This window comes from Zootoca vivipara, chromosome 2 (assembly GCF_965207765.1).
Source record: "Zootoca vivipara chromosome 2, rZooViv2.hap1.1, whole genome shotgun sequence".
Taxonomy (NCBI): domain Eukaryota; kingdom Metazoa; phylum Chordata; class Lepidosauria; order Squamata; family Lacertidae; genus Zootoca; species Zootoca vivipara.
Window position 1 is genome coordinate 119,301,440 of NC_142584.1, and position 22,863 is coordinate 119,324,302.

Consider the following 22,863-nt stretch of genomic DNA (forward strand, 5'->3'; position numbering starts at 1 on the left):
GGATGGAAGGGAGCCCCTTCCACCCCTCATCCCAGCCTTTTAGAGGAGGAAAACCAGAAAAAAAATTTTTTTCTTGTTTTCCACCTCTGAAAATGAGGTGCGTCCTATGGAGCATGAAATACGATAAATGGTGCTGGATGATTTGGGAATGTGTGCAGCTGAACTGTATCAGGAAGATCTTGGAGATCATGGAAGAAGGAGGAAATGAAATACAGATATTCAGCATTTTCAGAAGAGGGGGAAGAAGGGGGAAGTGTGTCCAACTCCCATCATCCCCTGCGACGGGGTGAGCTCCCGTTGCTCTGTCCCAGCTCCTGCCAACCTAGCAGTTTTAAAGCACATCAAAGTGCAAGTAGATAAATAGGTACCGTTCCAGCAGGAAGGTAAACAGCGTTTCGATGCCAGTAAAGCGAGAATGAGCGCTGCAACCCCAGAGTCTTCTGTGACTGGACCTAATGGTTAGGGGTCCCTTTACCTTTACTTTGTGTCCAACCACAATTGGAGGGTTAGAGATGCCTCACTTCAGCATAGAGGTTTCCTCTAGGGCAGCATTCCTCAACATTAAACATTAGGAAGAACTTCCTGACAGTAAGAGCTGTTCAGCAGTGGAATTTGCTGCCAAAGAGTGTGGTGGAGTCTCCTTCTTTGGAGGTCTTTATGCGGAGGCTTGACAGGCATATGTCAGGAATGCTTTGATGGTGTTTCCTGCTTGGCCGGGGGTTGGACTGGATGGCCCTTGTGGTCTCTTCCAACTCTATGATTCTATGATTCAGAAGATGATGATGTGGGGAATAAGGGGAGGTGGGGTGGGGTGGGGTGGGGTAGGGGGCTGAGACTTGAAAACACATCCTCCTCCGTTGCTTGCATCCTCTGCCCTTGTGCCTGTCCCTCCTCGCCTCCCCCTGCGTCTGCCCGCCCGCCGTCCACCCCTCGGGGTCAGCCCCAGGCAAGGAACCAACGGCGGTAGGGGCGGAAGGATAAAACCTAACGTCCATCCTGGAGCTGTGCGCTGAGGGGGAGAATGAGGTGGCGGTGAGAGGAGGCTCCAGCGGGCATGGAACCGGCTCCTCCGGCCTCTGACTCAGGACAGGCGGGCGGTAAGGGAGGGGAGGAGAGGTGGGAAGAGAGACGGGGAGATGGGGAGGGAGCGCAGCCCAGAGCCGGCTCCACTCGCACTCTCTTGTTCCAGGCACCGAGGCGAGTGGGAGAAGAGAGAGAGTAAGAGGCTGCCACTTTCTTTCTGTGCAGGGAGGAAAGCCCCGCGCGTCCCCACTCCCTGGACAGAAAGAAACACGGTCACCATATACGGCAGGGATGCGGCCGTGGCCGTTTTTGAGCTCCCCCCACCATATGCGGAGACCGTTGATCTTATACCTGACGTATAAGACCCCCAACTTTTGACGAGATTTTCCTGGGTTCAAAAGTCGTCTTATACGCTGGGATATGGTAATACCCTTCCCCACCCTCGCACTATATATAAGGGTCTGGTGACTTCTGTTTCAGTGTATCTGAAGAAGTATGCATGCACACGGAAGCTCATACCAAAGACAAACTTACTTCGTCTCTAAGGAACTACTGGAAGGAATTTTTCTATTTTATTTTTATTTTTTATCTAGACCCTAACACTATAAATCCAATGTGCCCACACTCAGCAGGGGTGGGGAATTATTTTGCAGAGGATGAAGAACTTCATGATGAACTTAAGACCCTGATGAATAGTGGGCAGGTTCATGGACACAGCAGCTCCCTTTGCTGTCAGAAACCACTTTTTATAAAAAGTAATCCCCACAGTTTAACCATATTCTAAGATAATGCTGCTTCATTAAAGTTGATTAAGGGTTAGGAAAGACTGATGATGCATTACCATTATTTAAGATTATTTCATTTGCCTTTCCTAAAAATTTAGAACATATGCAGGACAGGATAATGTACGAGATGTTAAAATAAGAGCAAGTGCTAATTGATGTGTGTAATATTCCGGAATTAAGATTGCCGGAAGAAATATCAACAACCTCAGATATGCAGATGACACAACCTTGATGGCAGAAAACGAGGAGGAATTAAAGAACCTTTTAATGAGGGTGAAAGAGGAGAGCGCAAAATATGGTCTGAAGCTCAACATCAAAAAAACCAAGATCATGGCCACTGGTCCCATCACCTCCTGGCAAATAGAAGGGGAAGAAATGGAGGCAGTGAGAGATTTTACTTTCTTGGGCTCCTTGATCACTGCAGATGGTGACAGCAGTCACGAAATTAAAAGACGCCTGCTTCTTGGGAGAAAAGCAATGACAAACCTAGACAGCATCTTAAAAAGCAGAGACATCACCTTGCCGACAAAGGTCCGTATAGTTAAAGCTATGGTTTTCCCAGTAGTGATGTATGGAAGTGAGAGCTGGACCATAAAGAAGGCTGATCGCCGAAGAATTGATGCTTTTGAATTATGGTGCTGGAGGAGACTCTTGAGAGTCCCATGGACTGCTAGAAGATCAAACCTATCCATTCTTAAGGAAATCAGCCCTGAGTGCTCCCTGGAAGGACAGATCGTGAAGCTGAGGCTCCAATACTTTGGCCACCTCATGAGAAGAGAAGAATCATTGGAAAAGACCCTGATGTTGGGAAAGATTGAGGGCACTAGGAGAAGGGGACGACAGAGGACAAGATGGTTGGACAGTGTTCTCGAAGCTACGAACATGAGTTTGACCAAACTGCGGGAGGCAGTGGAAGACAGGAGTGCCTGGCGTGCTATGGTCCATGGGGTCACGAAGAGTCGGACACGACTAAACAACAACAACAACAAATATTCCTTTGTTCTCTTCCTAGAAACCAAGTAGGAGTTTCTCTCCCCTCCCCCCCCCTGGTCATGAAAAAAACAATGGAGAAGGCAGTCAAAATTCTGGTGGGCCATGTCCAATGGGAATAACAAAGAAACCATTTAAATACATGGAGTGTGAAAAGAGAGAGGATAAACAATTTGAAAGTATGGAGTGTGGAAAGAGCTTCACTGATAGTGGAAAACTTAGAAAACACCAACGGACTCACACTGGGGAGAAACCATGTAAAGGCATGGAGTGTGGAAAGAATTTCAGTCAGAGTGGACACCTTAGAATCCATCAACGGAGTCACATGGGAGAAAAACCATTTAAATGCATGGAATGTGGAAAGAGGTTCAGTGACAGTGGACAGCTTAGAATTCATCAATGGAGTCACACAAGGGAGAAACCATTTAAATGCATGGAGTGTGGAAAGAATTTCAGTCAGAGTGGAAACCTTCGAATTCATCAACAGAGTCACATGGGAGAGAAACCATTTAAATGCATGGTGTGTGGAAAGAGCTTCACTGACAGTGGACACCTTAGAATTCATCAACGGAGTCACACAAGGGAGAAACCATTTAAATGCATGGAATGTGGAAAGTGCTTCAGTAGGAGTTGGCAACTGAATTCACACCATCGAACACACACAGGAGGGAAACCATTTAAATGCATGGAGTGTGGAAAGAGCTTCAGTCAGATTGGAAACCTTCGTATTCATTAACGGAGTCACACGGGAGAGAAACCTATTGAATGCATGGAATGTGGAAAGAGTTTCAGTCGGAGTGGAAAGCTTAGAATTCATCAACGGAGTCACACGGGAGAAAAACCATTTAAATGCATAGAGTGTGGAAAGAGCTTCACTGAGAGTGGAAAACTTAGAAACCATCAACGGACTCACACTGGGGAGAAACCATTTCAATGCATGGAGTGTGGAAAGAATTTCAGTCAGAGTGGAAACCTTCGAATTCATCAACAGAGTCACATGGGAGAGAAACCATTTAAATGCATGGAATGTGGAAAGAGCTTCAGTGAGAGTGGACAGCTTCAAATTCATGAACGGAGTCACAGACGAGAAAAACCGTTTAAGTGTATCGAGTGTGGAAAGCGTTTCAGTCGGAGTGACCACCTTAGAATTCATCAACGGAGTCACACGGGAGAAAAACCGTTTAGGTGTATTGAGTGTGGAAAGGGTTTCAGTCAGAGTGGACACCTTAGAATTCATCAACGGAGTCACACGGGAGAAAAACCATTTAAGTGTATCAAGTGTGGAAAGAGTTTCAATCAGAGTGGAAACCTTAGAATTCATCAACGGAGTCACACGGGAGAGAAACCATTTCAGTGCATGGAGTGTGGAATGAGCTTCACTGAGAGTAGAGTTCTTACAGAACATCAACAAACTCATACAGGGGAGAAACCATATAAGTCCTAGGGAAGAGTGTAAACTGCAAGCCATCAATTAACTCAAAGAAGAGAAATGGTTTAAATAGGAGGAGTGTGGATTCTACTTTGGTTATTATGGAATGCTATTTAGAGTATAGAAGCTGGTTCTATCTGAGTTGACATTTCCTCTCCTATCAATAACAGAAAATCAATCTTAAAATGCATGCAGCGTATGTGAGCTTTTGCTCTTCGTATCTAACATTGTCTAGACATGTATTTAAAGTAATGGAGGCGGAGCCAAGATGGCGTCGTTAGCAGCAGCCCCGTTCTGAGCTCCGCGTTAGTAATGTGGTTTTATCAGTTTTTATCAATTCTCATTAACTTTCTATCAGTCTATAAGGCTTACAAACCTTATTATTTTTAACCTGAATTTGGTTTGGTAACTTACAACTAGCTATTAAATCTACAAAGCCGCTTATCAGAAGATACTCCTTCCTGGGAGGACGCCAAGAAAGAAGGAGCGGCCGAATATCCAAGAAACTAAAGGCAAGTTCTGCTTCACAATTATCCCCCGGCACAAGCCCTTTTCCTCTGCTGCAACAAACCCTCCTGATTTAATAGCCATTTACAACACCTCTGAGGGTCTATCAGGGTATTGGAGACATTCTCAACTTTTTCTGCTTGTATATATAAGGGGGAAGGCTCCATAGGACAGCAAGCATCAGAAGCCTTAAGCTGAGAACTTAAGGTGGAAAGTTGGGAGCAATAACCCTGGAGGCTCTAACAAGCTGAGGGACAAGCATGAAACCTTGCATGTAAAACAAGCTGTAGCCTGAGATTTGAAGGCGGGAAACTGGAAGACAAGCATGCATAATCTGTCACGTCTGCTCGTGATCAACCTAATTGAAGGGGGAGGAAAAAGTTTAAACCCCCGGGACTAAGAGACTCTAGCAAACTGCTCCCAATTACTTCCCCCCCCCCATACTCAATATGGTTGTCACAGTGGCCTGGGTGGGCTACTTCAGAGTAACGACTCCACACAGCTCTGCATTTTATTCTTTTATTGGTGCTGTGTATTTACAGTGCTAAAGGCAGTGCTATTTACAGAGATTGACACATCTTATCCGTCTTCTGCAGTACCTCCGAATGGAGGTTGGCGCGTTCTCCTCCAGCATAAAAGCTTGGGGAGACCCAGCCTCTTCCCACGACGTTTCTTGCGCAATTCCGGAGTCGGTGGGATTGGCCTTCCCCCCCTGCTCCCCCCTTCCTGTCCCACCTTGGGCAGTGGCTCTGCTACCTTGCCTGAGCCTCGGACACCACTTCCTGCTTCTCCGCTTGAGTCGGAACTCTCCCTGCTTTCCCCAGCGCTCGGAGATGGGCTGGAGCTCAAGATGGGAGGGACCTCCCGATATCCCCTGTCCTTCACAATGGTCTTTACAAGAAAGAACTATATGGACCTGGGAATTGCGCCAATATCACCACAGGGGGAGTTGGAGCCCCGAAGGAGGCAAAGTAAAATCACCAATTATTTCCCTCATAAAGAAGGGAATAAGAATCCACAGTGCGAGAACACCCTAAAAGAAGTTGTCCCTACTGTGCTGGATTGGTCAATACAGCTCAAAGAGTTACAAACTGATCATGAAAGCCCAAATTGCTCCATGAGCTGGGCACAGGAACTTGCCCTAGCTGAGAACGACATGACGAGTAATTCCCCTAACTCCAATGACCTCAATCTTCAAAAATCAACTCAGAATCTCAGGAAAAACCAGCAAGGTCCCTCAGCCTACAGCGAATGCCAACAGTTTAGAAGAGAGAGGTGACCAGCTACATGACCAAATAAATCAGATATGCACAGACCTCCACAATATAAAAAATTTCCTAGCAGTAACAAATGGCCTACTCCTGACACTTGTGGAGAATTTCAAACAGGCAAAAAGAGTCACAGATCAGACTCCAGACTCAGACGCTAGAATCCACATACCACGTAAAAAGAACTCACGCAAAAGAAAACCGGAACCCAAGACGAAGAAAACTAAAAACATCAAAAAATTTAAGGCATCGAGAAGAACCCAACATATCAGTAAAAAACAGTGGCAGAAACTCTTCAACTTATTATCATCACCTCTTATATCCACAAAAAAAACCCCAAAGCGCAAGGCACCAAAGAGATAGACAAGAAAGACTCACCAAAGACCAAACCCCCTCCCATATGTGAAAATAATTCTCCAAGCACGCTCAAAGAAATAAACCCCTCCACGGCTGTTCTTCCCTTGTGTCCGCCCGGCCTGACAAAAGCAACCAAACCACACTTGGATGCTGCCGTCTTGAATCCACTTAGGGCCCCTGTCGTAACTGTAAACAGAAGTAAGTCGGGAATTTCTAACATAGACAGGAACTTGCTGGAATTCAAAGCCCCTTGTATAAATAAAAAATGGACCCTGGTCCTAAGCCCGGAAAAGATCGTATTCGTGAACTATCCAAAACCACTGGGCCCTTGCACAGGGACAGACCGTGTGAGGCACCTGCTGACTATTATAAACAGCATTTTACCTGGGGCAGTTAAAGCAGCCGACTTAGTCAGTCAGGAGCGGATCGGTCCCACATGTACTGTAGAACCCCAGGAGTGGATGAAATATTTTCAAACCCTTTTCTACGATGAGGAAGTCCAGCACAACGACCCAAGTGCTCACTCCGAGAACTTACCACATTGGCCTCCTGTTTCCATAGAGGAGGTTGGGAAATTAATTGCCCAATTGAAAAACAACAAAGCCCTGGGCATAGACCACATCCCGGCAGAGCTCATGAAGATCAATATTAGCTTGTGGGCCCCTATAACGGCGTCAATATTTACATACATTGATTCAACAGACACAATCCCTGGTTGCTGGACAGAGGCGGTAATCATCCCTATCTATAAAAAGGGTCCTATGGCAGATCCAGCAAGCTACAGACCCATTAGCCTTCTATCTATCCCCAGCCAAACACCTCCACACTAAATTAATTGATTGGATGGAAACCGAGGCAGTTCTGGCAGAGGAGCAAGCCGGTTTCAGACAGGGCAGAACAACAATTGACCATTGCTTCGTATTAGCACATCTCATCGACAAATATGTCAAGAAAACACGTGGGATTCTATACGCAGCCTTTATTGACCTGAAGGCAGCCTTTGACTCGATTCCACGAGTCAAACTTTGGGCCAAATTAAACACTTCCAGCATTGACAAAAGATTACTATTCTTGATAAAAAGCCTATACAAAGACTCCAAGCTGTATGTAAGAACCTCAGTTAATGGGCAATTAATTGGCCCTGTACCATCCACCAAAGGAGTCAAGCAGGGCTGCATTTTGGCCCGGGCCTTATCCTTATTCAATTTATATATAAATGACATGGTCAAATACCTAACAAAAACTGGCCGAAAAATCAATTTCAGCGCTCCTTTATGCGGACGATGCGGTTCTCCTATCACGAACTAAAGTAGGCCTCAAAAGGCTACTAAGAGAATTCGCAGCCTACTGCAGGAGAGATCAACTGGTGGTAAATCACCAAAAAACCAAAGTCATGGTCTTTGCTAGGAGACACAGATCACACAGATGGGAGATGGACAATCGGCCAATAGAACAGGTCAAAAGATCAACAGGGTCTTGGGAGGCTCATCATAAATACGCTAGGGAAAAAGCATCCCAAAGCGCCAAGATACTAAAATAATTCCTTCAGTAGCACCTTAAAGACCAACTAAGTTTTTATTTTGGTATGAGCTTTCAGTGTGCATGCACATGAAAGCTCATACCAAAATAAAAACTTAGTTGGTCTTTAAGGTGCTACTGAAGGAATTTTTTTATTTTGCTTCGACTCAGACCAACACGGCTACCTACCTGCGCCAAGATACTGTCTCGCTTCTACTATACGAAGGGAGGGAGGCATATTCCAGCAGCACTAGAGGTTTTTCAAGCAAAACCTTTGGCACAGTTACTCTATGGGGCCCAAATCTGGACGGGAAATCATTGCAGCACACTTGAAACTGTCCAATCTACATTCTTAAGACGGATTCTAGCCGTTCCACCATGTGCACCAAACGCGGCCCTACGACATGTGGCCTCCCAGCACAGCACTTACTTAAAATGGGTCTCCCCAGGGCAAAAACCCTTATTGACCAACGCCTGAAGGGCATCGAACTGCAGAATAATCTGGCCTCTATTAAGAAATTTAGTTCCTGGTATGCTTTTATGCCCCCCTCCCACTTTGACTCTCGGGCACCATATCTGTCTAACCTAATTATCCCAAAATTTAGACGGGCCTTTATGCTGGCCAGACTAAATATGTTACCCTCAGCTGTTCTCGAAGGTAGATACTAAAAAATTCCAATCGAGAACCGGCTCTGCCCCTGTGGATCCGGCTACGTAGAGACTGTGTCACACGTTCTCTTGTCTTTCTCCCTATATAAAGATCTGAGGGATGAGACCATCACGCTGATCCTATCTGCCATCCCAGGCCGCTCATGTGAAGCCAAATTGTTTTCACTCCTAGCCAACCAGAACAGCTCGATAACAGAGAAGGTTGCCAGATTTATCGAGAGAGCAATGAGACTGAGAGCCGCTATTTGAATGATAGCAGTGCAGGCACCCGGATTCCCCATCTAGGATTTTATAAGTATTATTAATATCATCATTTTATTTATGTTAAATTTTAAGGAATGAGATTATTAACTTCTTTTTATTTATTACCCCCTGCTGGTTAAACCACTGAGCCTAGGGCTTGCTGATCAGAAGGTCGGCGGTTCGAATCCCTGTGACGGGGTGAGCTCCCGTTGCTCGGTCCCAGCTTCTGCCAACCTAGCAGTTCGAAAGCACGTCAAAGTGCAAGTAGATAAATAGGAACCGCTACAGCGGGAAGGTAAACAGCGTTTCCATGTGCTGCTCTGGTTTGCCAGAAGCGGCTTTGTCATGCTGGCCACATGACCTGGAAGCTATACGCCGGCTCCCTCGGCCAATAATGCGAGATGAGCGCGCAATCCCAGAGTCGGTCACGACTGGACCTAATGGTCAGGGGTCCCTTTACCTTTTATTTGGTTATTATTATCTTTCTCCTTGTCCTGACCATCCCCCTGAGGCTATATTCACAATCTTTCAATTTGGCTGGGCTCTACACTTAACCGGCCTGGAACCAGAGGGACATCGATGAATGATAACCCAGCTTTTACCTTGGGTTTTAATAGGTTTAATAGGTTTTATTGGTAACCATATATGTAATGTATTTTTGTTAGTGTTTGTCCTTTTGATGCTATGGCCTGTCGGCTACGCAAATAAAGTTTGATTTGATATTTAAAGTCATGGAGGTAACATTTCACAATAGTAAGCATAATATAATGTTTAATGTTAGATGGGGAGGGGGAGTGTGTGAGTCTGGAGTGTTGCTTCTGAATGAGGATGGAGTGAGAGTGAGCTGGTTTTTGGTGTTTGGTGGAGGGAGTTGGAAATGTTTGTATCTGGGAATGGAGAGTTGCACAAAGTGGAGCTGAGATTTGTAAGCAGAGTTAGAGTAACAATATAGGAACAGCAGCATCACTCTCACTGTTATAATTGCAATAATGGAACCATGAAGACACAGAAAGACTGAAAGTACCTATTTATATGCCGAAGGTAATCTTGAAACCCTCATCTGTTCTTTTAGATATATTGTTTGGTGGCAGGAGAAATAAAAGGGGTGGTTAGTGGCATAACCAGGAAAGGCTCTGTTCCCAGCTGCACGTCTTGCATGAGGAGGGAAGGGGGCACAGGGAAGAAGGGGCTGTACCAGAGCATCTCAAAGCAATGTGCTGGGGTGGGGGTGGGGGTGGGGGTGGCACAGTGGTTCGGTGTGTGTAGAATGCTGTCCCCAAAATGACACAGGGGAGAAAAATATGGATGAGTATTAATGTGGAAGGAGGTTCAGGCAGGTCCCAAACCAAGAGTGCTAAGGGTCAACTTCCTCCAAATCCACCAGCTGCCCCAAGGCAGGAGCCACCTCTGGGCCCTGAGGGTGGAAAGCCTCCCTCCACCTTTTCAACTGGACATGATCCGACAGAGTCCTCCTGGCAGCAGAGCACAATGTGTATTATTGACGTAATTATCTTATTGTTGCTGTTGCCATCATGGACTGGCTGGATGCAGAGGAGGGGGGAGACCCCCCTTTTCGCTCTGCTAAATCTTCCACCATTCCTGCTTCATTGGATTCCATGAGTTCTAGTTTTATGAAAGGGGGGGACGACTTTTCTATATCCTCTTTCTCCATGCTATCTGATCAGTCGCTCCTTCCTCGTCTTCTCTCCAAACTAAAAGGTCCCAAATACTGATCTGTGCACAGTACTCCAAATGCGTTCACACCCTAGATCTGCATGAGACCATTAGGATAGTGGCAGGTGTATGTTTTGCTAAATGCAAAATGGTTCTTTTATTAGATTCAGAAGCAATACAAGAGGAAGTGAGTGAGACGTTTTACAGATTTTTTTCTGAGCAGCAAGAAAAATATACGTTCCCATCTCAAGCTACCTGGGGGTCACTTCGGCACTTTCTACCCCCTGGTAGCTTGAGATGCAAACTCCTTATTGCCATGCTAAAAATCTAGATATTATATACAGGCTGTGCTCATGTTTTATGGCCAGACTGGCTTAGCTAGGCCACTTTGCATCAAAGGGTAAAAGCCAGGCCATACATCTGAGTCTTTTACCAAGCGGTTCATTTGTCAATAGATAACACATCAAAGACTGTTTGCAAGGGATAGAGATAGAGTAATAAAACACAGGAATGCAGAGCCAGAACTCCCTATCAGATCACTATTCTCCTCAAAATACAATCTTCCGCAATTAATCCATACAGTGTATTTCCAATCCCTTCCATAAACACCCCCAGTTGTGGGATTTGCATTTTTCCGAGCCACTGCACATGGGGTCAACATCTTCCCTGAGTTACCAAACATGACCCCAAGGTCTCGCTCCTGGTCCCTCACCTCCTCCCCATCAGTCTCTCTGTGAAATTAATATTTTTTTGGCCCAACATGCATCTGTTTAATCTTGTTGACATGACAAAGGGACATGGTCTTGTCCCTCCCAAAATGTCCTGCTGTGGGACTGTCATGCATCTGCTTGAGGACCTTACCTCTCAGAGCGATGGTGGGTAGGTACAGCGCCCCCTGGTGGAAAAGCAACCCCCTTTTTTCCACAAAGCCTCTGTCCTGTCCCTTGCCCTCCCCCAGTTCCCTGAACATGCACTGGGCAAACTCGTCCTTGGCCGTCAGTCTCTTGATTTATTATTCACCCACCACCGCCCCCCCGCAGGTCCAGGCCAACTGGGAAAAGATGTGCCAGGGCGTCAGCAGCTGCTCTTCCTCCACGTACCCTGGCTTACGCGACAGGGCATCCGCCCTGACATTCTGCTCGCCCGGTATGTAGTGGATGGAGAAATTGAATTGGGAGAAGAACTCTGCCCACCGTATTTGCCTTTGGTTGAGCACCCTAGCCGTTCTCCAAAACTCCAGGTTCTTGTGGTCCGTGCACACCTGAATGGGGTGCCTGGTTCCCACTAGAAAATGCCTCCAGTGTTTCATAGAGGCATGTATGGCCAGAAGCTCCCTGTCAAAAACCGTGTAATTACGTTCTGCCTTGTTCAACTTCCTGGAGAAGAACGCACACGGTTGCCACTCCCTGTTGGCATCCAGTTGCAACAAGATCCCTCCCACCGCCACATTAGACGCATCAGTTTCCAGGGGCAGCGGAGCGTCGTGCACCACGTGAAACAGGTGCTGTTCTGCTGCAAACACCTTCTTCAGGCTCTCGAAAGCTGCTTGCGCCTCTGCTGTCCACCTGAACTTCTGCTTGTCTCTCAAACAGTCTGTGATGGGCGCTCTGACATGGGAGAAGTTCTTGATGAATTTCCTGTAGAAGTTGGCAAAGCCCAGCAGGCGCTGGGCATCCTTGCGTGTCCTGGGGCTGTGCCAGTCAAGTATGGCCTGCACCTTGTCCTTGTCCATTGCCAGCCCCTTGTCCGATAGCTTGTAGCCCAGGAATTCCACCTCCTTGGTGTGAAACTTGCACTTCTCCAGTTTCACGTATAAGTGGTGCTCCTTGAGACACTGCAAGACCTCTCGGACATCGTTCTCGTGCTGGATGGGGTCATTTGAATAAATAAGGATATCATCCAAAAATACGACACAGTTCTTGAAGAGCAGGGACCCATAGCTGCCAAGTATCCCGTATCCTTGCCGTTTCCCAGCGGTCTCCCATTTAGATTTAAATCCCGGTATTGTCCCTTAAATCGGCTTCGGCCGGCGGCCATTTTTCTGGTGCCGCTTTGCCCTTCTATGGGCACCAGAAAATGGCAGCGCCGGCAGTCGCTTCCGCGCATGACTGGAAGTTGCGTGACGCGACTTCCGGTTGCGCTTCGCCCTTCTATGGGCACCAGAAAATGCCGGCGCCGGAAGTCGCTTCCGCGCATGACCGGAAGTTGCGTGACACGACTTCCTGTTGCGCTTCACCCTTCTATGGGCATCAGAAAATGGCGGCACCGGCGCCGGAAGTCGCTTTTACGTGTTTCTGGTCATGCGCGGAAGCGACTTCCGGCACTGACGCCGCCATTTTCTCGTGCCCATAGAAGGGCGAAGCGCCACCGGAAGTTGCGTCACGCAACTTCCAGTCATGCGCGCGCTGCCGATCCCGGATCTTTACGTCCGGAACTTGGCAGCTATGCAGGGACCCCAGGATGTAGTGCATGAAGGCTTGGAAACAGGCTGAGCCCCCTTGCAACCCAAAAGGCATAACCAAATATTCAAAAGCACTGAGCGGTGTGAACATCGTGGTCTTCCACTCATCCGCTTCCCGGATCCTGACCAGGTTGTACGCCCCTCTCAGGTCCAGCTTGGTGAAAATCTTACCGCATCGTACCGCTGCCAGCAGATCGTCCACCCTGGGCATACGGAAGGCAACTGGTTCCGTTAAGCTGTTCACCTCCTAAAGTCCATGACAAGCCTCCTCTGGGGCGTGTCCTTCTTGTCCACCCAGAACACCAACCAGGTCATCACTATTGTTTAGGATCAGATCTAAAATGGCTGATCCTCTTGTTGCTTCTCCCACTTTCTGGACAATGAAATTGTCTGCAAGGCCAGTGAGGAATCTGTTCGACCTTATGCTCTTGGCTGAGTTTGACATCCAACAAATATCAGGATAGTTGAAATCCCCCATTACTACTATCTCGCCTCCTTTTGAATGCCTGGTCATCTGTTCCAGGAAGGCATCATCTGTGTCCTCAGTTTGGCTTGGGGATCTATAGTAAACTCCCACAATGAGATCACTGTTATTTCTCTCTCCCTTAATTTTGACCCAGATACTCTCAACTTGGCTTTGAAGTTTTAAATCCCGGATCTCTTCACAGATATACACATCCCTGACATATAACGCTACTCCTCCTCCTTTCCTGTTTGGTCTATTTATCTGAAATAGATTGTATCCCTCTATTACTACATTCCAGTCATGAGACTCATCCCACCAGGTTTCAGTGATGCCTATTATGTCATATTTAGTTTGCTGTACCAAGAGCTCAAGTTCATCTTGTTTATTTCCCATGCTCTGTGCATTAGTATACAGACATTGAAGACCATTGATGCATTACCATTATTTCACATTAGTTCATTTCCATTTCCCAAAAATGTGGAACATAGGGGGGAAAGGAAAGAATATATGAGATGTTAAAATAAGAGCAGGTGCTAATATTCCTTTCTTCTCCTCGTAGAAAACAAATCGGATTTCCTCCCCACTTCGCCCTCCAAACCAGACAATGAAGAAGGCAGTCAGAATTCTGTGGGGCCATGTTCAATGTGAATAATGAAGAAGCCATTTAAATACATGGAGTGTGGAAAGAGAAAGGAGAAACTATTTGAAAGTATGGAGTGTGGGAAGAGCTTCAGTCAGACTGGACAACTTAGAATTCATCAACGGACTCACACAGGAGAGAAACCATTTAAATGTATGAAGTGTGGAAAGAGGTTCAGTCAGAGTGGAGACCTGAATTCACATCATCGAACTCACACAGGAGAGAAACCATTTAAATGCATAGAGTGTGGGAAGAGCTTCAGTCACAGTGGAACACTTAGAATTCATCAACGGAGTCACACAGGAGAGAAACCATTTAAATGCATAGAGTGTGGAAAGAGCTTCAGTCAGAGTGGACACCTTAGAGGTCATCAACGGACTCACACAGGAGAGAAACCATTTAAATGCATGGAGTGTGGAAAGAGCTTCAGTCACAGTGGAACACTTAGAATTCATCAACGGAGTCACATAGGAGAGAAACCATTTAAATGCATGGAGTGTGGAAAGAGCTTCTCTACTAGTGGAAACCTTAGAACACATCAACGGACTCACATGGGGGAGAAGCCATTTAAATGCATAGAGTGTGGAAAGAGCTTCAGTCAGAGTGGAGACCTTAGAAGGCATCAACGGATTCACACAGGAGAGAAACCATTTAAATGCATGGAGTGTGGAAAGAGCTTCAGTCAGAGTGGAAAACTTAGAATTCATCAACGGACTCACACAGGAGAGAAACCATTTAAATGTATGGAGTGTGGAAAGAGCTTCAGTCAGAGTGGAGACCTGAATTCACATCATCGAAATCACACAGGAGAGAAACCATTTAAATGCATAGAGTGTGGAAAGAGCTTCAGTCACAGTGGAACACTTAGAATTCATCAACGGAGTCACATAGGAGAGAAACCATTTAAATGCATGGAGTGTGGAAAGAGCTTCAGTCAGACTGGAAAACTTAGAATTCATCAACGGACTCACACAGGAGAGAAACCATTTAAATGTATGGAGTGTGGAAAGAGCTTCAGTCAGAGTGGAGACCTGAGTTCACATCATCGAAATCACACAGGAGAGAAACCATTTAAATGCATAGAGTGTGGAAAGAGGTTCAGTCAGAGTGGACACCTTAGAAGGCATCAGCGGACTCACACAGGAGAGAAACCATTTAAATGCATGGAGTGTGGAAAGAGCTTCAGTCAGAGTGGAAACCTTAGAAGTCATCAACAGACTCACACAGGAGAGAAACCATTTAAATGCATGGAGTGTGGAAAGAGCTTCACTACTAGTGGATACCTTAGAACACATCAACGGACTCACATGGGGGAGAAGCCATTTAAATGCATGGTGTGTGGAAAGAGCTTCAGTCAGAGTGGACACCTTAGAAACCATCAACGGATTCACACAGGAGAGAAACCATTTAAATGCATGGAGTGTGGAAAGAGCTTCAGTTGGAGTGGACACCTTAGAAACCATCAACAGATTCACTCAGGAGAGAAACCATTTAAATGCATAGAGTGTGGAAAGAGCTTCAGTCAGAGTGGAAACCTTAGAAACCATGAACAGATTCACTCAGGAGAGAAACCATTTAAATGCATAGAGTGTGGAAAGAGCTTCAGTCAGAGTGGAAACCTTAGAAACCATCAACGGACCCACACTGGGGAAAAACCATTTAAATGTATGGAGTGTGGAAAGAGCTTCAGTCAGAGTGGAGACCTGAATTCACATCATCGAAATCACACAGGAGAGAAACCATTTAAATGCATAGAGTGTGGAAAGAGCTTCAGTCAGAGTGGACACCTTAGAAACCATCAACAGATTCACTCAGGAGAGAAACCATTTAAATGCATGGAGTGTGGAAAGAGCTTCAGTCAGAGTGGAAACCTTAGAATTCATCAACAGATTCACTCAGGAGAGAAACCATTTAAATGCATGGAGTGTGGAAAGAGCTTCAGTCAGAGTGGAAACCTTAGAAACCATCAACAAACCCACACTGGGGAAAAACCATTTAAATGCATGGAGTGCGGAAAGAGCTTCACTGTCAGTGGAAAGCTTAGAATTCATCAACAAACTCATACAGCCATATAAGTGCTAGGGAAGTCTATAGAGGTTCAGTTGTAGTTTAAGTCTTGTTGTTGTTGTTTAGTCGTTTAGTCGTGTCCGACTCTTCGTGACCCCATGGACCATAGCACGCAAGGACCCCTGTCTTGCACTGACTCCCGCAGTTTGGTCAAACTCATGTTGGTAGCTTCGAGAACACTGTCCAACCATCTCGTCCTCTGTCGTCCCCTTCTCCTTGTGCCCTCAATCTTTCCCAACATCAGGGTCTTTTCCAAGGATTCTTCTCTTCTCATGAGGTGGCCAAAGTATTGGAGCCTCAGCTTCACGATTTGTCCTTCCAGTGAGCACTCAGGGCTGATTTCCTTAAGAATGGATAGGTTTGATCTTCTTGCAGTCCATGAGACTCTCAAGAGTCTCCTCCAGCACCATAATTCAAAAGCATCAATTCTTCGGCGATCAGCCTTCTTTATGGTCCAGCTCTCACTTCCATACATCACTACTGGGAAAACCATAGCTTTAACTATACGGACCTTTGTCGGCAAGGTGATGTCTCTGCTTTTTAAGATGCTGTCTAGGTTTGTCATTGCTTTTCTCCCAAAAAGCAGGCGTCTTTTAATTTCGTGACTGCTGTCACCATCTGCAGTGATCAAATAGCCCAAGAAAGTAAAATCTCTCACTGCCTCCATTTCTTCCCCTTCTATTTGCCAGGAGATGATGGGACCAGTGGCCATGATCTTGATTTTTTTGATGTTGAGCTTCAGACCATATTTTGCACTCTCCTCTTTCACCCTCATTAAAAGGTTCTTTAATTCCTCCTCACTTTCTGCCATCAAGGTTGTGTCATCTGCATATCTGAGGTTGTTGATATTTCTTCCGGCAATCTTAATTCCGGCTTGGGATTCATCTAGTCCAGCCTTTCACATGATGAATTCTGCATATAAGTTAAATTAGCAGGGAGACAATATATACAACCTTGTCGTACTCCTTTTCCAATTTTGAACCAATCAGTTGTTCCATATCCAGTTCTAACTGTAGCTTCTTGTCCCACATAGAGATTTCTCAGGAGACAGATGAGGTGATCAGGCACTCCCATTTATTTAAGAACTTGCCATAGTTTGCTGTGGTCGACACAGTCAAAGGCTTTTGCATAGTCAATGAAGCAGAAGTAGACGTTTTTCTGGAACTCTCTAGCTTTCTCCATAATCCAGCCTATGTTTGCTATTTGGTCTCTGGTTCCTCTGCCCCTTCGAAATCCAGCTTGCACTTCTGGGAGTTCTCGGTCCACGTACTGCCTAAGTCTGCCTTGTAGAATTTTAACTTTGCTAGCGTGTGAAATGAGCGCAATTGTGGGGTAGTTGGAGCATTCTTTGGCACTGCCCTTCTTTGGAATTGGGATGTAGACTGATCTTCTCCAATCCTCTGGCCATTGCTGAGTTTTCCAAACTTGCTGGCATATTGGGTGTAGCACCTTAACAGCAGATCTCTGGTTTTCCCCATTCTATTGTTTTCCTCTATTTCTTTGCATTGCTCATTTAAGCTCTTGTCTCTCCTTGCTATTTTTTGGAAATCTGCATTCAGTTTCCTGTATCTTTCCCTATCTCTCTTGCATTTTGCTTGCCTCCTCTCCTCCGCTATTTGTAAGGCCTCGTTGGACAGCCATTTTGCTTTCTTGCATTTCCTTTTCCTTGGGATGGTTTTCGTTGCTGCCTCCTGTATAATATTACGAGTCTCCATCCATAGTTCTTCAGGCACTCTGTCCACCAAATCTAAATCCTTAAACCTGTTCCTCACTTCCACTGTGTATTCTTAAGGGATTTGATTTAGATTGCATCTTACTGGCCCAGTGGTTTTTCCTACTTTCTTCAGTTTAAGCTGGAATTTTGCTATAAGAAGCTGATGATCTGAGTTACAGTCAGCTCCAGGTCTTGTTTTTTGCTGACTGTATAGAGCTTCTCCATCTTTGGCTGCAGAGAATATAATCAATCTGATTTCGATGCTGCCCGTTTGGTGATATCCATGTGTAGAGTCGTCTCTTGTGTTGTTGGAAAAGAGTGTTTGTGATGACCAGCTTGTTCTCTGGACAGAACTCTATTAGCCTTTGCCCTGCTTTGTTTTGAACTCCAAGGCCAAACTTGTCAGTTGTTTCTTTTATCTCTTGATTCCCTACTTTAGCATTCCAATCCCCTGTAATGAGAAGAACATCCTTCTTTGGTGATATTTCTGGAAGGTGTTGTAAGTCTTCTTATAACTGGTCAGTTTCAATTTCTTCAGCACCGGTAGTTGGTGCATAAACTTGGATTACTGTGATGTCAAAAGGTCTGCCTTGGATTCGTATCGAGATCATTCTGTCATTTTTGAGATTGCATCCCATTACAGCTTTTGCCACTCTTTTTTTGACTATGAGGGCCACTCCATTTCTTCTACAGGATTCTTGCCCACAGTAGTAGATATGATAGTCATCCGAACTGAATTCGCCCATTCCCTTCCATTTTAGTTCACTGATGCCCAGGATGTTAATATTTATTCTTGCCATCTCATTTTTGACCACATCCAGCTTACCATTATCCATGGTTCTTACATTCCAGGTTCCTATGCAATATTTTTCTTTACAGCATCGGACTTTCCTTTCGCTTCCAGGCATATCTGCAACTGAGTGACCTTTCGGCTTTGGCCCAGCCGCTTCATCAGCTCTGAATCTACTTGTACTTGTCCTCTGCTCTTCCTCAGTAGCATGTTGGACGCCTTCCGACCTGAGGGGCTCATCTTCCAGCGTCATAACTTTTATATGCCTGTTGTCTTTGTCCATGGAGTTTTCTTGGCAGGGATACTGGAGCTTGCCAGTTCCTTCTCCAGGTGGATCACGTTTTGTCACAGGCGGTGCGTTGCGACTACTCTAGAATAACGACTCTCCAGACCTTTGCCTTTTCATGCTTCTATTAAGTGCAGGCTATTTTCAGTGCTAGAGCTATACAGGATACATCCGCTTAGTCTGACCCAGAACCCTGGAATGGCGCGCTCCGCGTCTTCTTCCAACATAAGAGTCTGGCCACCCCAAATCTCCTCCTGCGTAATTCCGGAACCGGAGGGGAAAATGTCTCCTTTCCATGCTTTCCTTCTCCCCCTCTTTCCCCTCTCGCTCTTCCTCTCCCACATGCAGCAGGGGCTCTCCTATGCTACTAGAGCCCCGTCTCCTTCCTCCTAGCTCACTGGTCTCTTCCCCCTCCCCGCTGGCGCTACTGCTGGTGGAGGAGCTGCTCCTCAGGATGGGGGGGGGCTCTCTGTACCCTTTCCCCCTCACACGTTTAGTCAAAACTCTCCACTATGACCTGTCCATCTTGGGTGGCCCTGCATAGCATGGCTCATAGCTTCTCTGAGTTATTCAAGCCCCTTCGCCACGACAAGGCATTGATCCATGAAGAGGAAAGTCTTAGAAACCATCAAAAGACTCTGAGGGGTAAGAGTTGTAAGGCTGGAAACTCTACAAGCCATCAATTAACTCAAATAAGAGAAATGGTTTAAATAGAAGTAGTGTGGGATCTGCTTTGGTTATTATGCTTTTCCAAAACATCTACTGACTTCCATGGGGTGCAACCACTTAGAGTGTAGAATGTGTTTCTCTGAGTTGACACTTTATTTCACATCAATAACAGGAAATCAATCTTAAATGCATGCAGCGTATGTGAGTTTCTGTTGTTTGTATGTAACATTGTCTAGACATGTATTTAAAGTAATGAAGAGGACATTTCACAATAGTAAGCATAATATAATAATTAATGTATTGTTATATAGGGAGGAGGAGTGTGTTAGTCTCTGGAGTGTTGCTTCTGAATGAGGATGGACTGAGAGTGAGCTGGTTCTGGTGTTTGGTGGAGGGAGGTGGAAATGTTTGTATCTGGGAATGGAGAGTTGCACAAAGTGGGGCTGAGACTGGGGGTGTTGATTTGGAAGCAGAGTTAGATTAATATTATAGGAACAGCAGCATCACTCCCACTGTTATAATTGCAATAATGGAACCATGAAGACACATAAAAAACTGAAAGCGCCGACGGTCATCTTGAAACCCTCACCTTTTCTTTTGATTTATAGATATATTGTGTATAGATATATTTGGTGACAGGAGAAATAAAAGGGGTATTTAGTGGCCTAAACAGGAAAGGTTCTGTTCCCAGCTGCACGTCTTGCATGAGGAGGGAAGTGGGCACAGTGAAGAAGGGGCTGTACCAGAGCATCTCAAAGCAATGTGCTGCCGGGGTGGGGCGGGGGGCACGGTGACACAAGTGTGTGTAGAATGCTGTCCCCAAAATGACACAGGGGAGAAACAATATGGATGACTATAATGTGGAAGGAAGGCAGGTCCCAAACCAAGAGTGCTAAGGGTCAACTTCCTCCAAATCCACCAGCTGCCCCAAGGCAGGAGCCACCTCTGGGCCCAGAGGGTGGAAAGCCTCCCTCCACCTTTTCAACTGGACATGATCCGACAGAGTCCTCCTGGCAGCAGAGCACAATGTGTATTATTGATGTAATTATCTTATTGTTGCTGTTGCCATCATGGACTGGCTGGATGCAAAGGAGGGGGGGAGACCCCTCTTTTCGCTCTGCTAAATCTTCCACCATTCCTGCTTCATTGGATTCCATGAGTTCTAGTTTTATGAAAGGGGGGGACTTTTCTATATCCTCTTTCTCCATGCTATCTGGTCATTCACTTCTTCCTCGTCTTCTCTCCAAACTAAAAGGTCCCAAATACTGATCTGTGCACAGTACTCCAAATGCGTTCACACCCTAGATCTGCATGAGACCATTAGGATAGTGGCAGGTGTATGTTTTGCTAAATGCAAAATGGTTCTTTTATTAGATTCAGAAGCAATACAAGAGGAAGTGAGTGAGACGTTTTACAGATTTTTTTCTGAGCAGCAAGAAAAATATACGTTCCCATCTCAAGCTACCTGGGGGTCACTTCGGCACTTTCTACCCCCTGGTAGCTTGAGATGCAAACTCCTTATTGCCATGCTAAAAATCTAGATATTATATACAGGCTGTGCTCATGTTTTATGGCCAGACTGGCTTAGCTAGGCCACTTTGCATCAAAGGGTAAAAGCCAGGCCATACATCTGAGTCTTTTACCAAGCGGTTCATTTGTCAATAGATAACACATCAAAGACTGTTTGCAAGGGATAGAGATAGAGTAATAAAACACAGGAATGCAGAGCCAGAACTCCCTATCAGATCACTATTCTCCTCAAAATACAATCTTCCGCAATTAATCCATACAGTGTATTTCCAATCCCTTCCATAAACACCCCCAGTTGTGGGATTTGCATTTTTCCGAGCCACTGCACATGGGGTCAACATCTTCCCTGAGTTACCAAACATGACCCCAAGGTCTCGCTCCTGGTCCCTCACCTCCTCCCCATCAGTCTCTCTGTGAAATTAATATTTTTTTGGCCCAACATGCATCTGTTTAATCTTGTTGACATGACAAAGGGACATGTTGTTGTTGTTGTTGTTGTTGTTGTTGTTGTTGTTGTTGTTACCACACCCATATATTACTTCCAGCATAATATAAAAGATAAGAAAATGTCAAACACAAAAAATGCCTTCAGAGGTCTTCCAAAAGTTATGTACAGTGGTACCTCTGGTTATAAACACCTCTGGTTATAAACACTTCAGGTTATAAACTCTGCTAATCTGGAATTTGTACCTCGGTTTCAGAACTTTACCTCAGGATGAGAACAGGAATAGGAATAAGAATAGTTTTATTGCCCAAGTACCAAACATACTTGGAATTTTGCTTCGGCTACATTGAAATGTAAACGTACCTTATACAAACACTGTTCCACTCACAATACAATAGCACAACAAAAGAACCCCCCCCCCCCCGCAAAAAAACAACTGGCCTCCCCTTCCACTACACAACTACAACTTTAACAATTTGATGGCACAAGGGGAAAAACTCTTCCTAGAATCCGCACATTCCCCCGCCAGCGCCCAGGATGGAGATGACTCTCTAAGGTCTCCCTGCTGCCAATGTCCTGCTGGGCTTCCCTCCCCCTACGTTGCTCCCATTCCTCCCTCAGCCCCCCAACTTCCTCCTCCTCCATCAGCCCTAGGGTCTCTCCCAAGCACAGGTGAGCAGGGAGGGGGTCTCTATCCAGGCCTCTCCTGTGTCCTTTAACCCTTCCATGGACTCCCTCTCTTTCTCTCCCTCACTGAAAGATACGAAAGGCGCACTCGCCAGAAGCCCGGAGTGCCCCAAGAATTCCTGCTGGAGGAAATGGGGGGATCCGTCGCGAGGGGAGCCAGAAGGGGAGCCTGGGAAGCGGAAGCAGAACTGGCGCCGCTGCCTGGCCTGCATTTCAGGATCCTGGTGCGAATCAGGAGGGGGTCTCGCCCTCATAGCGGGGAGCCGAAAGAGGGGTACAACTTCTCTGCCCCTGAGCTGCGCTCCTCCCCGCACATTAGCAAAGCCCAAGTCCAAACACCAGCCCCTATTTTTAAAAGGCACCCGTAATAAGGACTCTGGACTACCCTTTAGGGTTGTCGAAAGGTACTGTTCCAAGCCCCAAACGTGCGTAACAACTCCGGTCTACTTTGCAGGGCTGTTGTAATGGGGACACCCTAAGCCACGACCCTGCTTCACACCCATTTCACACCCAAATGGGTGTGAAAATGAACGGAACCCCCCTCCCCTCTCCCGGCAAGGGATTAAAAGAGGTAAAGGGGGAATGGAAGCTGTGCCCCGGAGGACTTTTTCGGAGTTTTTTTTTTTGGGGGGGGGGGAAGTGTCA

At 46.0% G+C, this 22,863-nt stretch overlaps 3 protein-coding genes across 4 annotated transcripts in view; all 3 read left to right on the plus strand.

Moving 5' to 3' along the window:
- The window catches only part of LOC132591272 (uncharacterized), a 29,750-nt gene extending 9,620 nt beyond the window's left edge, over positions 1 to 20,130 (plus strand). For both annotated transcript variants that reach the window (XM_060269125.2, XM_088663853.1), the window contains exon 2: positions 13,950 to 20,130. In XM_060269125.2, the coding sequence (XP_060125108.2) occupies positions 14,042 to 16,105 (2,064 nt within the window). In that variant the 5' untranslated portion in view covers positions 13,950 to 14,041 and the 3' untranslated portion in view covers positions 16,106 to 20,130. The remainder of the gene's footprint in view (positions 1 to 13,949) is intronic.
- On the plus strand, positions 2,911 to 3,534 carry LOC132591289 (uncharacterized). The gene has a single exon (XM_060269307.2). The coding sequence runs from the start codon at positions 2,911 to 2,913 to the stop codon at positions 3,532 to 3,534; it is 624 nt and encodes a 207-aa protein (XP_060125290.2).
- On the plus strand, positions 3,568 to 7,944 carry LOC148687202 (uncharacterized). The gene has a single exon (XM_088664144.1). It carries the CDS (start codon positions 3,568 to 3,570, stop codon positions 4,240 to 4,242), a length of 675 nt encoding a protein of 224 aa, XP_088520270.1. The 3' UTR covers positions 4,243 to 7,944.
- Positions 20,131 to 22,863: the final 2,733 nt, after the last annotated feature.